Raw genomic sequence first — 14,017 nt, forward strand, 5'->3', positions numbered from 1 at the left:
CTTTCCTCCTCCTCCTCTTTGTCTTTCTCCTTCTCTTCCTCCTCCTTCTTTCTCTTCCTCTCCCTTTTCTCCTCCTCCTCTTCGTCTTTCTCCTTCTCTTCCTCCTTCTTTTCCTCCTCCTTCTTTCTCTTCCTCTCCCTTTCCTCCTCCTCCTCTTCGTCTTCCTCCTTCTTTTCCTCCTCCTTCTTTCTCTTCCTCTCCCTTTCCTCCTCCTCCTCTTCGTCTTTCTCCTTCTCTCCTCCTTCTTTCCTCCTCCTTTCTCTTCCCTCTCCCTTTCCTCCTCCTCCTCTTTGTCTTTCTCCTTCTCTTCCTCCTTCTTTTCCTCCTTCTTTCTCTTCCTCTCCCTTTTCTCCTCTTCCACTTCGTCTTCTTGCTGGAAGAGACCAGCCTGAGCAGGCAGACATGGGCTGCTTTTGGGGGGGGGGGAGGTGCCGCCATGGCCAGATTAGGGAATGCCCGTCGGCCCGTGGAGGGAGCCTGTGCTGGAGCCTCTTGGCAGGCAGCAGAAGGCAGGAAGGCTGCTCCTCTCCGGCCCCGGGAGCCTTCAGCCCCCTCTGCTCTGCCCAGGCTGGAGGCTCCATTGGGGAGGGGGAGGCAGACAGGGGGCCCCTGCTCCCCTTTCTGGGCGATGGGCCTCATGACGTGCCTGGATCAGGGCCGGCTTGGCACCCTTGGGCACCACCAGCCTCCCTCCCTCCCTCCCTCCCTGGGAAGGGCCTGGCCGCAGTGGCCCGAGGGACGTCCTCTGACCGAAACCCGGCCCTCCTGCCGACAGTGTCATCCCCCGCCCTGTGCAGGATCCAGCTGTTTCCATGAAGCCGGGGGGGGGGGCAGGATCCTCCAGGACTGGCACCTCAGAATGGCGTAGGGCTGGACTAGATGACCTACAAGGTCCCTTCCGGCTCTGTCCATCTGCTCAGAGCGAGGCTCCTTCCTTTGCACCACGTCGGCCCCGGCCCTTGGAGTTGGTCCCTGGGGCAGCCCTTCTGCCAGGGCCCCCTGGCCGCCGCCCCCCCAGCCCAATCGAGGAGGTGGGCCTGTGGGGAAAAGGCCGGTTTGCCAGGTGCCCCCAGGCTTCAGCCAGGCTTCAGGGGCAAACTCCTTGCGGACGAAGGGGTGCAACCGCCCCCCCCTAGAGCCGCTTTCCATCCCAGACCCCTTGGGAGCCCCTTGGGGTCTCTGGCCTGCCCGCCCCCCTCCCTCCACAAGGACCCCCGGGGAGTCTGGCCGGGGGGGGGGGGGGAATGGTTTGCTTTTCATCTGAGCCAGGCGCTGCCCCTCTTCGGGCTCTCGTAGGCCCCTGATCTCATCACACACACACACACACACACACACACACAGAGGAGCTGCCCCTCTTGCTGCTGTGGGGCGTCCTGGGGCCGTTGTGGAAGCGGCCTTGAGAACTGAAAGGCAACAGGAAACGGGCCAAGTATAAATAGCTCCCCTGCGCCCAGCCTTGCGAGGCAGGCCGGCCCCTGCAAAGGGGGGGGGAGGTATATTTGTGTGCACAAGTCACAGACACAATGGGGGGGGGGAGCCTCCCCTTGCTTCCTGCAGGAGCCCGGAGGGAGGGGCCGCCTAGGTGACAGTGGTGGTCAACTGGGCTCACTAGGCCTCCCCGCCCCCCCCCTGCTTCGCTGCTCCTGGCCCCTGGGAGGGAGGGAGGGAGGGGCAGCCCCCAGGGAGACTCTGGGTGGGCTTCCCCTTGGTCCCTCTGCTCCTCTGCTGCTGCTGGGGGGGGAGGGGGCCCAGCGTCCAGGGGGGGCTAGAGGGGATCTGCAGCCCCCACCTGGGGACGCTCAGCAGCCTCAGAGCACTTTGTGGCAGGCAGTGCTCACCTTACGACGATTTGTTTAGTAGCCATTCGATATTTCAGCAGCCCTGAAAAAGTGACTGAGGTCTGTTGACTGACGACCGTCCCACGGTCCTCGCGTCACAAGAACAACTGTGGGCAACTGACTCGCATTTATGACGGTCGTGGTGTCCCGGGATCACGTGACCCCCTTTTATGACTCTCTGGCAAGCAAAGTCAGTGGGGGGGAGCCAGATTCACTTAACAACCGTGTGACTCACTTAAAGACTGCAGTGACCCCCTTAACAACTGTGGCAGGAAAGGACCTAAAATGAGGCCAAACTCACTTCAGCACCCTCTCTCTCTTAGCAACGGACATTTGGGGCTCCCTGTGCCGTAGGGAGCGCCTAAGCCCCCTCTGGAGGAAATTGGGGAGGGGGCTGGAGGGCGCTCAGACCTGGGGGAGGGGACGTGGAAGGCCTGAGGTGGGGGAGGTGGGGGGGGCTTTTCTGAGGAAGGGGGGGCAGGGTGCTGCAGAAAAAGAGGGGGGGCTCCCTTCCATGCGCCTTGGTGCCCTCCAGAATCCGAAGGTCCTGGGGGGGAAAGGAGGGGGGCAAGGATGGGCCAATCCATCCCCCCAGCCCTGTGCCAACCATCCTTTTGGGCTGAGGGGGAGGGCCTCTCTTTCCACAGATGCCTCCTGTTCCTGGGGGAGAACAGGTGGGACACCTAGTGCTCCCCCTCCCCCCCCCCCCGACAGACCCTCCACCCCCCAGATAGGACGATCCGTTGGGGGTCTCCCAAAAGACTCACAGGGTCTTTTGCCAGAAAGAGGGTCTCTGAGCTGGGCGGGGGCTCCTTCCCAGTCCCAGGGCTCCAGTCTTGAGGGTGGGAGATGGGTGGGGTGGGGGGCTCCCTCCCTGTCCCTGGGGGTGGGCTCCATTGGCAGTCTTAGGGAGAAGGGGGCTTCCCGGGGCCTCTGGGCTGGCCACGGAGGAGTGTTGTGGTCCCAAAGTGGGAGGAGCGCAGGGGGGCGTTGGAGGGGGGTCTCCACAGCAGCCTTGAGGTGCTCTAACTGGGGGGGGACATTGTCTCTCCCACACCTCCCTTCCTCTTCTTCTCTCCTCTCTTTCCTTTCTTCCATCCCTCCTTCCTTCCTCCTTGCCTCTTTTTCCTTTCCTTTCTTCTTCTCTTTGCTCCCTCCTTCTACCCTTTCTTCTTTCACTTCCTTTCTTTTTCCTTCCCTTCTCTTCTTTCTCCCCTTCCTTTCTTCCTTTCCTTCTCTTCTCTTGCCTTTCCTCCTTGTCTCCTCTCCCCCTCCCTTTTCTTCCTTCTTCTCCTTCCTCCTCTTCTTCCTTTCTCCTCCTCTCCTCTTCCCCCCCCTGCCCTCCCGCTCCCCCCCCTCCTCCGCAGGTCATTGCGGCCGACTGCAAGCGGGTGACGGTGCTGAAGTATTTCCTGGAAGCCCTCTGTGGGCAGGAGGAGCCCTTGCTGGCATTCAAGGGTGGAAAATACGTGTCCGTGGCCCCCGGCCCAGACGCCATGGGAAAGGAAGCGGCCGCCAGCCAGCAGGGAAAACAACTGCAGGAGGATCAGGTAGTGGGCAGGAAGGGGGGGCACACAGCATGCACTGCCCCCACTCTTTGTAGGGGGGGGGGGGGCTCTGCATGGTGTCCCCCGAGTGCCAGTGCCCTTTCCTGCCAGTCCCACCCAAACGCTCCTCTTGGGAGCCGCGATGAGTTCCAGATGCTCTCTGCAAATAGAGGGGGGGGGGTTGGGGAGGGCAGAGTTTTAATAATGTGCAGCTCGGGCCCAGCAGGAAGGGGGGGTGGGGGGGGGTTAGGGTTCAGGCTCAGGGTGGAGTGTAGGGGGGAGCCGCAGAGCAGGGCACACGTACAGGAAGAGGGGCGGATGGGGCAGTTGGGGGGGGCTCACTCTCCCCCCTGCGCCCCCCCCCCCCCCGCCTCTCTCACATCCTGATGTGATTAAGGAATCTCGCCTCTTGTTTTTCTGCCCCAGCTTCTTCCTGCAGCCCGGGGTTCTCGGCAGGCCACGCAGGAGTGTGCGGGAGAGGAGGAGGAGGAGGAGGAGGAGGAGGAGGAAGGCTCTGCTCCTCCCCCTCCCTCTCCCTGCCAGCCAGCTGCACGTGGCAAGGCCCAGCCGGCCTTCAGGGTGGGGGCAGAGGGGGGATTGTGCAGGGTCCCTGGTCCCCCTCTCCAGCCTTCTTCCGTCTGGGTGCCTGAGGCCGGGGTCTCTGCCCTTTGCAGTCCAGGGAGGAGCTGGGGGCACAGAGACCCCGCCCTCCGTTTAGGGGCACCCCAGAATCTCTCAGCGGTTGTGCAACCCGCAGCCAGTCCCCCCCCTCTCCCCCTTGTGGGAGGGGCTGGGCGGGAGATTCGTTTTCTCCTGTTGTGCTTCGTTGCCATGGTTCATTTTCACCCCCCCCCCCCCCCCCCGTCTGCTGGAAGGAGGAGGACGTCCAGATGGAGGCCTTGCCGGACGAATCGGAGGAGGCTGAGGGCAGCGGTGGCGAGCTGGACATCCGGGAGCTGCGAGCCAAGAAGCAGGTCCTGGCCAGGAAGGTGGCCGAGCAGCAGCGCCGGCAGGACAAGATCCAGGTGGGTGCAGCCCCATCGGCCGCTCGCCCCGGGCACAGGAGGCCCCGCCTCTCCCAGCCCCCCCCAGGAAGAGGACACACACACACACACACACACATGGAGGCCCAAGGGATAGGCTGGGAGCCCAGTCGCCCCTGCCCCTCTCCAAGGCTGGGCCCTGCCCACGCCTGCCCCTCGGCTGCCCAGCGTGGTCCTGGCAAAGACCGGGCAGCCTGCTTGACCCTCCTGCAGAGCTTGGGCACCGCGAGGGACGTCTCCTCCAGAGCCTCCCGTGGGCTCCTGGCTGCCCCTCGGCCCTCCCCCTCGGCTGTGCCCGGGGCCCCCTGCCTCCCTAGCTCTTCCTTTCCCTGCCTTGGAGCCCAGCCAGGCACATCTGTCTAGCCAGATGCGTGAACTCCGCAGTCTGTGCAGGAACGCTTGTAAAACAGGGCCGCCAAAGGCCCGGCTGGGAGAGGCTGCACGTGTGTGCCCACTGGCTGTTGGCTGCGGGCCCAGAAGCCCCCCCCCATCAGAAGCCCCCCTCCCCAGGCCCCACCGTTGCCTGCTGCAGCTGCCCAGGGGGAGCCCTGCTGCAGCTGCCCAGGGGGAGCCCTGCTGCCCGCCGGACCCCATGGCAAGTGGCAGGGCCGGGAGGGGGGCAAAGGTGAGAGGGGGACCAAGACAAGGATGCTGGAGGGGGGGCCTCGTGCCTCCTTCCTCAGCCCCAGTCCTGCAAGGCCCAGGGAGGCTGCTGGGCCTGGGCAAGCAGTGGCGCAAACAGCCCTCCCCCCCTCCTTCCTCTCTGCCTGGGGGGGCGGGGGGGGCTTCTGTGCCAAGGCCAGAGGCTCCTCTCAGCTGGGAGTCAGGAGGCTCCTGTGGCCCCAGACTGACCAGGCATCCAGTCTCCTGGAAGGGGGGGTCTCTTTGGCCACCCCAGGGGAGGTCAGTAAGTGGGATGCAGGGCCTCAGGTGGTCAGGTTGGGGGGAGAGGACCCTCCAGCCCCCGGGCACAGCGGTTGCTGCCCAGCCTTCCTGGAGGTAAAAGATGCGGAGCAGAGCTGCCCACCTGAAGCAGAGCCCGGGCCTTCCGCCCCTCTCTCCCCATTCTTTTCTGGGCAGGGCAGCCCCCCCTCCCCAGGGAGCAATAGCAGTGGGGCCAGGAGAGGCTCTGCCTGCGGCTAAAGTTAGCCCCGGCCGGCCAGCCCTCCTTTCACGCTGGGAAACAATGAGCCAGCGCCTGCACACCTGCCAGCAGCGGAAGGGCAGCCCCACCCAGCCACTCCGCCACGCTGGGGGCAGCCGAGTCCTCCTGGGCAGCGGACACATCCTGGGCGGCTGCCCCCCAGGGGAAGAGGAAGGCGTCAGCCGGGCCCCACCTGCATGCGGGGCTCTGCGCATGCCCCGCAGTGGCTGCCCCCCTGATGTGGGGGGGATCGTCCTGTCCTTGCCCCCTCCCCCGCCCCCCCCCCCGCCCCATCCAGCCTCTGCCAAGGCAAACGGCCCCCTCCTGAGGCCGGCTTCCTTGCGACGGGGGAGGGAGACTTGGCAGGGGCCCACGGCTGCACGCTTCCTGTCGTCCTCTCTCTGGCCAGCCCAGGGGAGCCGATGGGACGTGACAGCCGGCACAGAGCGGCCTCAGCGCCTGGAGCCTGGCAGTCGGGCCAAGAGCCTCGGAAGGGCACCGGGCACACCGGTCATGGCACCCGGCAGGGACAGGCACGTGGGTCAAAAGGCCCGGTGGCCGCCATGGCACGCTGGGGTGAAGCCTTCTAGCCCCCTTCTCCTCTGGCAGAATCCCTCAGGGTAGCCCAGAGCCCTCCGGCTTCTCCGGGGCTTCGCAGGGCGCACCTTCTGGTTTGGTGCTTTTGAGCAGAGTTTGGTCTAGAAGACCTCCGAGGTCTCTTCTGCTCTCTTCTTAGGCCATTTAATTAAACCTCTGTTTTAATCATGGTTTAATAAGCCAGGTGGCACAGAAGGTCAGGATCCAGGTGGGATCTTGCAACCCCTGGCCCACAGCAGCATGGACACCCACAATATTCCGGGAGGGACGGGCGGGGAGTGGGCTTCCCCCTGGTCTTTCAGGCAGGCCCCTCCCTTGGTCATTTGGGCTCTGAACAGTCAGAGTGACGGTCAATTAATGAAGCAGCCTCATCTGCCTTGTGTGCCATGATTGCCAGGGAGGGGGGGCACCAATCCGGGTCTTGGGGGGGGGAGGAGTAGGAGCCAGCGACACAAGCTCCCCTCAAAACACAGTCCTAGAATCATAAGGCTGGAAGGGACCTTAGAGGTCTTCCAGTCCAACCCCTTATATCGGGGTGTCCAATTCTTTTAAGACCCTACGCTGCCCCTGGGGGATTCTGGGAGTTGAAGATTGGGCACCCCTGCCTTATATCATCCCCAACAAATTATCCCCTCATCCTTTCAAAAGCTGGTTTTCAAAAGTGGTTTTAGGAGGGAGAGGGCAGGCCATCATCCCCTTCCAATTCTGGAGCACCACAGCTCCCATCGTGCCCACGCAGATCTCGCCCAGTTCTGGATAAGGGAGATGCTGCTGCTGCTGCTGCTGCTTCTTCTCCAGCCTCCTTGCCTGCTCCTTGGCAGACGAGAGTGTGGCTAACGTGCCTCTCCCCAACCTACCCCAGATACCCAAAGAAACTGCACGGATGCCCGAAGGCAAAATAACCATGATGGAGCTGAGCGAGGCACTTCAAAAACAAAAGAAGGGGAAGGCCCGGATGGGCCACCAGCGGGATTTTATAAGACCCTGCCGGAATCAGAAGTTATGAATGAGGTGATGTCAGAGAGGAGAATACCCAAATCATGGTCCGAAGCATATATTATTACACTTTTACCAAAAGAGGAGGCCAATTTATTGCAAATTACGAATTATAGACCTATCTCCCTGTTGAATTCGGATGACAAGCTGTTCGCCTCAATACTTAAATGGTTTCATCCACTCTGATCAAAATGGGTTTCTGCCAAAGAGGCAAATTAAAGATAACATGAGGATAATTTTAGATACTTTGGAATATTATGAGGCACACCCTGAAAAACAATTGGCATTGATGTTCTTGGATGTGCTCTGAAGGCATTTGACAATGTGAATTGGCGCTTTATGCTGTTACAACTGGAACAGATGGGCTTTGGTGAGAAATTTACTCAAACCATACAAGCTATGTATTGTAAACAAACAGCTAAGATAACGATAAATGGAGATTTGACAGAGCCTATTGAAATAAAGAAAAGGACGAGACAAGGCTGCCTGCTATCAGCATTACTTTTTGTCTTAACGTTAGAAGTTTTAAATGGAAGTGTCAGAGAAGGAAAAGAAATAAAGGGGAATGAAAATCAAAAAGGAAGAATACAAGCTACAAGCATTCGCAGATGACTTGGTCTTCATCCTAGAGGATGCATTAGAAGCAGCACCTAGATTGATAGAAAGAATAGAAGAATATGGGAAAGTAGCAGGATTAAAAATAAAGACAAAACGAAGATCTTGACAAAGAATATGTCAACAAGACAAAAAGAAGAAGAGTTGGCGGAAACCTTGGAGATGCAGGTCACGAACAAGGTTAAATATTTGGGGATATATTTAACAGCAAGAAGCAGCGCTCTTAAAGACAACAGCCACTCTAAACTCAAACAACAGATCGCGATGGACCTGAAGAAATGGGAAAATGTACAACTTTCGATGATAGGGAGAATATCTACAATTAAAATGAATTTTATATCTGTTCCAGACGATTCCAATTAGACTAAGGAAGGAATATTTTGATGGCTTAAATAAAATAGTGTTGAAGTACATATGGCAGGGGGGAAAGCAAGAATAAAACTAAAATTGAGAGTGGCTAACGTGCCCCTCCCCTCCCCTCCCTCCCCCCGCCACAACCTCCGGGGGTCTCTCGCAGGCGGTGCTGAAGGACCAGGCGCAGGTGAGGCAGATGGAACTGGAGATCAGGCCCGTCTTCCTCGTCCCGGACACCAACGGCTTCATCGACCACCTGGGCAGCCTCGCCAAGCTGCTGGAGTGCAGGCAGTTCATCTTGGTGGTGCCCCTGATTGGTGAGTTGGGGGGGAGACACCCCCAAGCGGTAGCTGCCAAGAGCCCCCCCTCCCCCCTCCCGTTTCCCATAGTCCTCCAAGCGAGAACGCTGCCCCACCTCTGCCCAGCCCTCCCTAGATTTTTTCCCCCTGGCAGAGGTGGCCTTCCCCCAGTCGCCTTTCGCAGCTCCCCGGTTGCTCCGAGTGTTCTCCGCCTCTCCTGACACTGACGAAAGGGAACAGGGTGCAAAATTAGGCTGTGGAACCAGCTGCCAAGTGAGCCTGCGGGAGCCTCCCTCCCCGTCTCCCCTGCACCCGGCATCCCGGGAGTCCAGGGCCAGTGCAGGAATGGAGTGGGGCACAGTGGGAGGGAGCCTGCAGGAACCATCCATCTACTGGAGGAGGCCTGAGCCAGGCGGGGCACCCAGCCGCCCCCGAGTCCAGTTGCCAGTTTGGCTCTCCCTCCTCTCCTTATAAAGCTGCAGCTCAGCACAGGCAGCTCCTGCCAGGGGTAAACACTCAGCGGGTAGCAGATAACAGCTGCTGGGTGGTCTGCGGGGGGGGGGGGAGGGACGACCATGGGCACCCTCCTTTCGCTCCCTCCTCAGAAGGAACTGGGCTCCGGCCGTCCTCCCAGGAGCCAGGACGCTCGGTCCGGTGGGGGGAGGGGGGAGGCATGGCGTGGGGAGTGGGCTCCCCAGCACCCATGCAGGGGCCAGGATGGGCACAGACCGAGCCTTCTCTCCCACGCGGGGGGTCCGGTTGAGGGAGCTGCCCCGTTGGGTTGAGGCAACCAAGAGTTAAAGCCTACTCGGGCCGCTGCCCACTGGGGCTGGCTTCCCTGGCTCCTTCCCCCTCCCCCCTTCCTTCCCTCCCTCTCTCCCCCCCCCCCGTGTCCCCTGAACCCGAGCTGGCTGGCTGGCTGGCGGTGGAGAAGCCGGGCTGGGCAGGAGCGCAAACAAGCCGCTCCTTTGAAGGCTGTTTGGCTTGGACGGATTTTGGATGGAGGAGCAGCTTCCCCCGTCGTCCCTTCGGCCGGTCATCTGCAGGCCGTTTGATCTGCCCCGCACACACAGGCCCTGCGCCTCCACTCTGCCTGGGGGGGCTGGGGGGGCAGCCCTGTGGAAGCCGTCCCAGGAAGGGCAGCGTCCCTGGCCCCGGGGGGGGGGGGGGCTGGAGGGGGGGAGAGCCCAACTCCAAGGGATGCATAGTTCTCGCTTGATCTCAGCTCTTGACCCAGAAGGACCAGCGGATCAGGCCTCCCAAGTGGTCACTCCAGCCCTTGCTTTGCCCCCCAACACCCCTCCCTCCCTTCCCCACATCACGCCAGGCCTTCCCCAGTCTCCTCCCTGCAGCAGGAAGCCAAGGCCAGTAGCCCCCCCCCCCACTTCCCCCCTCTGGACAGCCGGCTTCGCCTCTCCCCCACCCACCCCTTATGCGAATCCTCCCCCTCTCTCTTTCCTCCTGCCAGTCATCAACGAACTGGACGGCCTGGCCAAGGGCCCCGAATCGGAGCACCGGGTGGGGGGCTACAGCCGCCTGCTGCAGGATCGTGCCCGCAAGGCGGTGGACTTCCTGGAGTCCTGCTTCGAGAGGCGCGACAGCTACATCCGGGCCCTGACCAGCCGGGGCAACGAGCTGGAGTCCATCTCTTTCCGCAGTGAGGACATTTCCCGCCAGCAGGTACGGCCGGCCAGATCAGAACATGGGTGGGGGGTGGAGCTGAGAGTCCCCCCCGCCAAATGCCCATCTTGAGTCGGAATCTGCCCCTCGCAAGAGTCTCCAGGGAGGCCTGCTTCAATTTACAATGGCCGTGAAAAAGGGCCTCATGTCCATCTCTCACACTTACGACCCATAATCACCCAATCAAAATTCTGAGGCTTGGCCACTGGCCTGTATTTATGACGGTCACAGTGGGTGTCACGTGACCACCTGGTGAGCCAAGTGAAGGGGGAAGCCAGACTCACTCAACTAGCTTAAGAACCGAGAGAAGAAAGGGGGCAAAGTGGGGCATAACCCAATTAAGAGCCGGGGGGGGGGGGGGAGCGCAGTGGTCACGATGCAGCGTTGCAGGCAGTTCCATCCCGACAGGCCTCCAGGTTGACTCAGCCCTCCGTCCTTCCAAGGTGGGTAAAATGAGGACCCGGATTGTTGGGGGGCAAGAGGCTGACTCTGTAAACCCCTTGTGGGGGGGGGGCTGCGAAGCCCTGTGAAGTGGCCTATAAGTCCAAGGGCTGTTGGTGTTAAAACTGTCTTGCTTAGCAACAGAAATTTAGGGCTCCGTGGGGGTCTTAAGTCAAGGACTACTGTAATGTTGAACGTTTGACATGGAAGGGGGGAGGGGAATGCAATCATTGCACCACAGAGGGGGAACAGCAGAGGCTCCTTGCAGCTGATGGTCAAGGGCCGGGGGGGGGGGGGGGACTTTTATTTTGATGGCAGAGACCAGCACAGGGGATTATTGCCACCCGTGGGGAGAAAAGGCCAAGGCCTGGGTGCAGAATGCCGGGTGGGCGCATGGAGCCCCTGAGGATTTGGGGGTCTCTCTGGGCCGTTCCTGGGAGAAGCTGCCGGAGGCTGACGCCATCGACCCCAGGCTGCTGAGTGGCTCCGTCCCCGCCCAGCATGGGGGAGCCTCCTCCTGGGAAGACCCTTTCCGGAGACCCCACAGAAACAGGGCAGGCACCTGCAGAGATGGAGGGATGAAACGCTCCGGGCGTGTGAAGTGGGGGGGGGCACGGATCAATGCCACTGGGGAGGGGCTTCATGGGGACCCCAACTCTCATTCCGAGGAGCCCAGAGCAGAATCCTCCCAACTGTTCAGGACTATCCAGTGGCCAGCGGGGCTGCGTCTTCTCCCCCCCCCTCCAATGGGGGGCCTTTCCTGCTGCTGCCCCAGTGAGACTTTGGGCCCCTCCCGGCAGTTCCCGTTGGCAGCTGCCCCCTCCTGCCTTCCCTTCTCCCGCGGGCTTCATGCTTTCCCTGGGAGAAGGGAAGGGCTGGGCAGCCTTTGCCCCTGGACTGGCCTTCCGGCCAGGAGGGGCAGCCTTTGCCCTGTGAGGCCAGCAGCTGCCCCCTGTGGGCCGGTTCCAGACAGCGGCCTCCGCAGGAGCCTTTTTCCTCTACCTCTCCGCTCCCCCCCCTTCCTTTTCCCCAGGGAAACAACGATGACCTGATCCTCTCCTGCTGCCTCCACTATTGCAACGACAGGGCCAAGGACTTCATGCCAGCCAAGAAAGGTGAGGGGGAAGGGAAGAGCTCGGACGACCCCCAGGAGCCCCCATGGGGTCCCGCAGACGGGGGCCCACTTTGGAGTAGGGTGGGAGAAGCCAGCAGAGGGGGGGAGCGTTAGATGCCCGTCCTGGGTGCCCCCGATGCCCCCCGTCGCCCGGCCCTTTCCTGGGAGGTGGAGGGGGCCCTTCTGCCGGCTGCTCCGGAGCCGTTTCCAGGGGGAGGCTGGAAGTGGGGGCCGCAGCTGCTCAGCCCAGCCCCAGGCCTGTCGGGCCAAATTCTGAGCAGCTTAACTTGTCAGCTTGAGGGAGAAGAAGGCGCTTTGCAGTGTTTATGCCTGGCTGGGACGGAAGGGGGGATCAGGGGATTATGGCGGATGGGGCCTGACACTCTGACAGCCTCTGGTTTCTAACAACCCGCCTCCTGGCTGGCCCAGGGGAGGCTCATTGTTCAGCCCTGGGAAGGTTCTGCAGGAGGGGGGGGGATCCTGGCCGGGCGGGGGTGTCCCGGGAATGGGTGGGGCCTAGGCAGAGCGGCCGCTGACCCGTCATCCCCGCTGCCCACCTTCTGCAGATGACCCGATCCGGCTGCTCCGGGAGGTGGTGCTGCTGACCGACGACCGGAACCTGCGGGTGAAGGCCTTGACCCGCAACGTCCCCGTCAGGGACATCCCCACCTTCCTGCGGTGGGCCCAGGAGGGCTGAGCGGACGCCTCCCCTGGGAAGCCGTGCATCTCGTTGACAACATGGAGGGCGGCCTCAGGGCGTGCCCGTGCCCCGTGCCAGGGCTGTTGTGCTGCCACCACTGCCGCCCCCTCATTCTTCCAGGAGAAAACCCAGCACAATAAACGCAGCGTCTTCAACTCCACCTGGACTGGCCATGCTGTGGGTGCACGCACACGCGTGAAGAAGGAGCCCCTAGGCAGGCGCTCACTGTGGAGGGGGGCGAGGGCGAGCAGGGTTTCTGGCCTCTGGGGCGAGGAGGAGAGGCCGGTCGGAGGGGCCCAAGTGGGCCTCTCACACACACACCCCTGGCTTAGCTGTAGGAGCCCCCACAGCCCTTGACAGTCGGGCCCCCTCTGGAGCAGGTGAGGAAGCGCAGCCAGGAGCCCTCGGCTCAAGCGGCCACTTGGCCCCATCAAAAGCCGGGGAGGAGGCACCACCTCCCATTTCCATCAGCAGCCCCCTCCCCAAGTGTCTCTCTCAGGTTCTTAGCTCCTCCCTCCCTCCCTCATCCGTGCCCCCTTCCGATCCCTCATTCCTCTGGGCCATGAACTCAGCTTCCCCGTCCCTGCCAAGCCAAGCCAGCGCTTGCCCTGTGGGTGAGGCTGGGGGGAGAAGCCAGGAACTCCCCCTTTGGAGGGTGGGGGGTGGGGGGGGAGGGCCAGTCAAGCCACCCGGATGGAGAGGAAGGGGGTCTGGGGTACAGCTGGAGGGTTTGTGCCTCTTGGGGCTCCCAGAGGGGCTGCGTGGGTGGGGAGAGCTTCCCCCTGGGAAGACTTTCCTGCCACTTGTGGGGGGGGCAGAGAGCCCCCGTGGGGCCACCTGCCGGGACTGTCGGTGGGGGGGGGGTTGGTTTGCTGTGGGGCAGAGGAGCCCAACTGAGGAGCCCTTTGGACGGGATTTGCCCGCAGTGGGCTAGGAGTGCGTGCCCCTCCCCGGGCTTGGCACGGCCCCTTGGTCGAGGAGAGTGGGGGGATCTCTGCCACCCTGTGCAGCTCCTGCCTCTGCCTGGCCGGCTTGGACGGAGGGCCTGTGCCCACCTCTCTTCCGTTGTTTTCTTAATAAAGTTTTAGTAGAAATCTGACTCTCGGCTGCTTCCTTTGGGGCTGGGGCTCCGCGGGAGAGGAGGAGGGGGGGAGGCGATTGCAGGAGACTGCTGCACGCGGGACAAGAGATCCACTGTGGACAACTGCTGAAGGGGGAGACGCCCCACCCGAATGCCATAAGTGGGCCCGAGCCCCGTTTGGGCTGTTGCCACAACACGGAGGACCAGCCGTGGTTTCTGGCGCAACCCCCCTGCAGACCCCCAACCAAACCAGCCGGCCATTGGATCAGTACAATCCACGAAGCCCTTCTGAGGATGGCCGGGCCAGGCCAAAGTGCTCAGGGCCTATGCGGCCATCGTGCAAGAGGCGTGTGCGGTGTGTAGGGAGCAGGCAACATGCCACACGCATCAAACGGGAGCATGGCTGCCACTTGGGGTGTGGGCGGAACAGCCGCTCAGCAGTTGTTGGTGGCCGGTGCTGGGCTCTTCAGCGAGATCTCAGCATCTGAAGGAAGTGGGGGAGAATTTCCTCTGAGCAGCCAAGCGTGAGGGTCCGTGGGGAGAGCTGACCCCTTCCCATTTCCTGCCT

The 14,017-nt window shown here is 62.0% G+C and overlaps 1 protein-coding gene across 1 annotated transcript in view; it reads left to right on the forward strand.

Moving 5' to 3' along the window:
- SMG6 (SMG6 nonsense mediated mRNA decay factor) overlaps positions 1–13,467 on the forward strand; it is a 60,602-nt gene extending 47,135 nt beyond the window's left edge. Inside the window, exons 14-19 of the mRNA XM_081943139.1 lie at positions 3,206–3,388; positions 4,261–4,410; positions 8,298–8,451; positions 9,902–10,113; positions 11,588–11,669; positions 12,235–13,467. Of these exons, the coding sequence (XP_081799265.1) occupies positions 3,206–3,388; positions 4,261–4,410; positions 8,298–8,451; positions 9,902–10,113; positions 11,588–11,669; positions 12,235–12,365 (912 nt within the window). The 3' untranslated portion in view covers positions 12,366–13,467. The remainder of the gene's footprint in view (positions 1–3,205; positions 3,389–4,260; positions 4,411–8,297; positions 8,452–9,901; positions 10,114–11,587; positions 11,670–12,234) is intronic.
- Positions 13,468–14,017: the final 550 nt, after the last annotated feature.

The sequence above is a fragment of the Natrix helvetica genome (genome assembly GCF_964273705.1).
Source record: "Natrix helvetica genome assembly, chromosome: 2".
Taxonomy (NCBI): Eukaryota; Metazoa; Chordata; class Lepidosauria; order Squamata; family Natricidae; genus Natrix; species Natrix helvetica.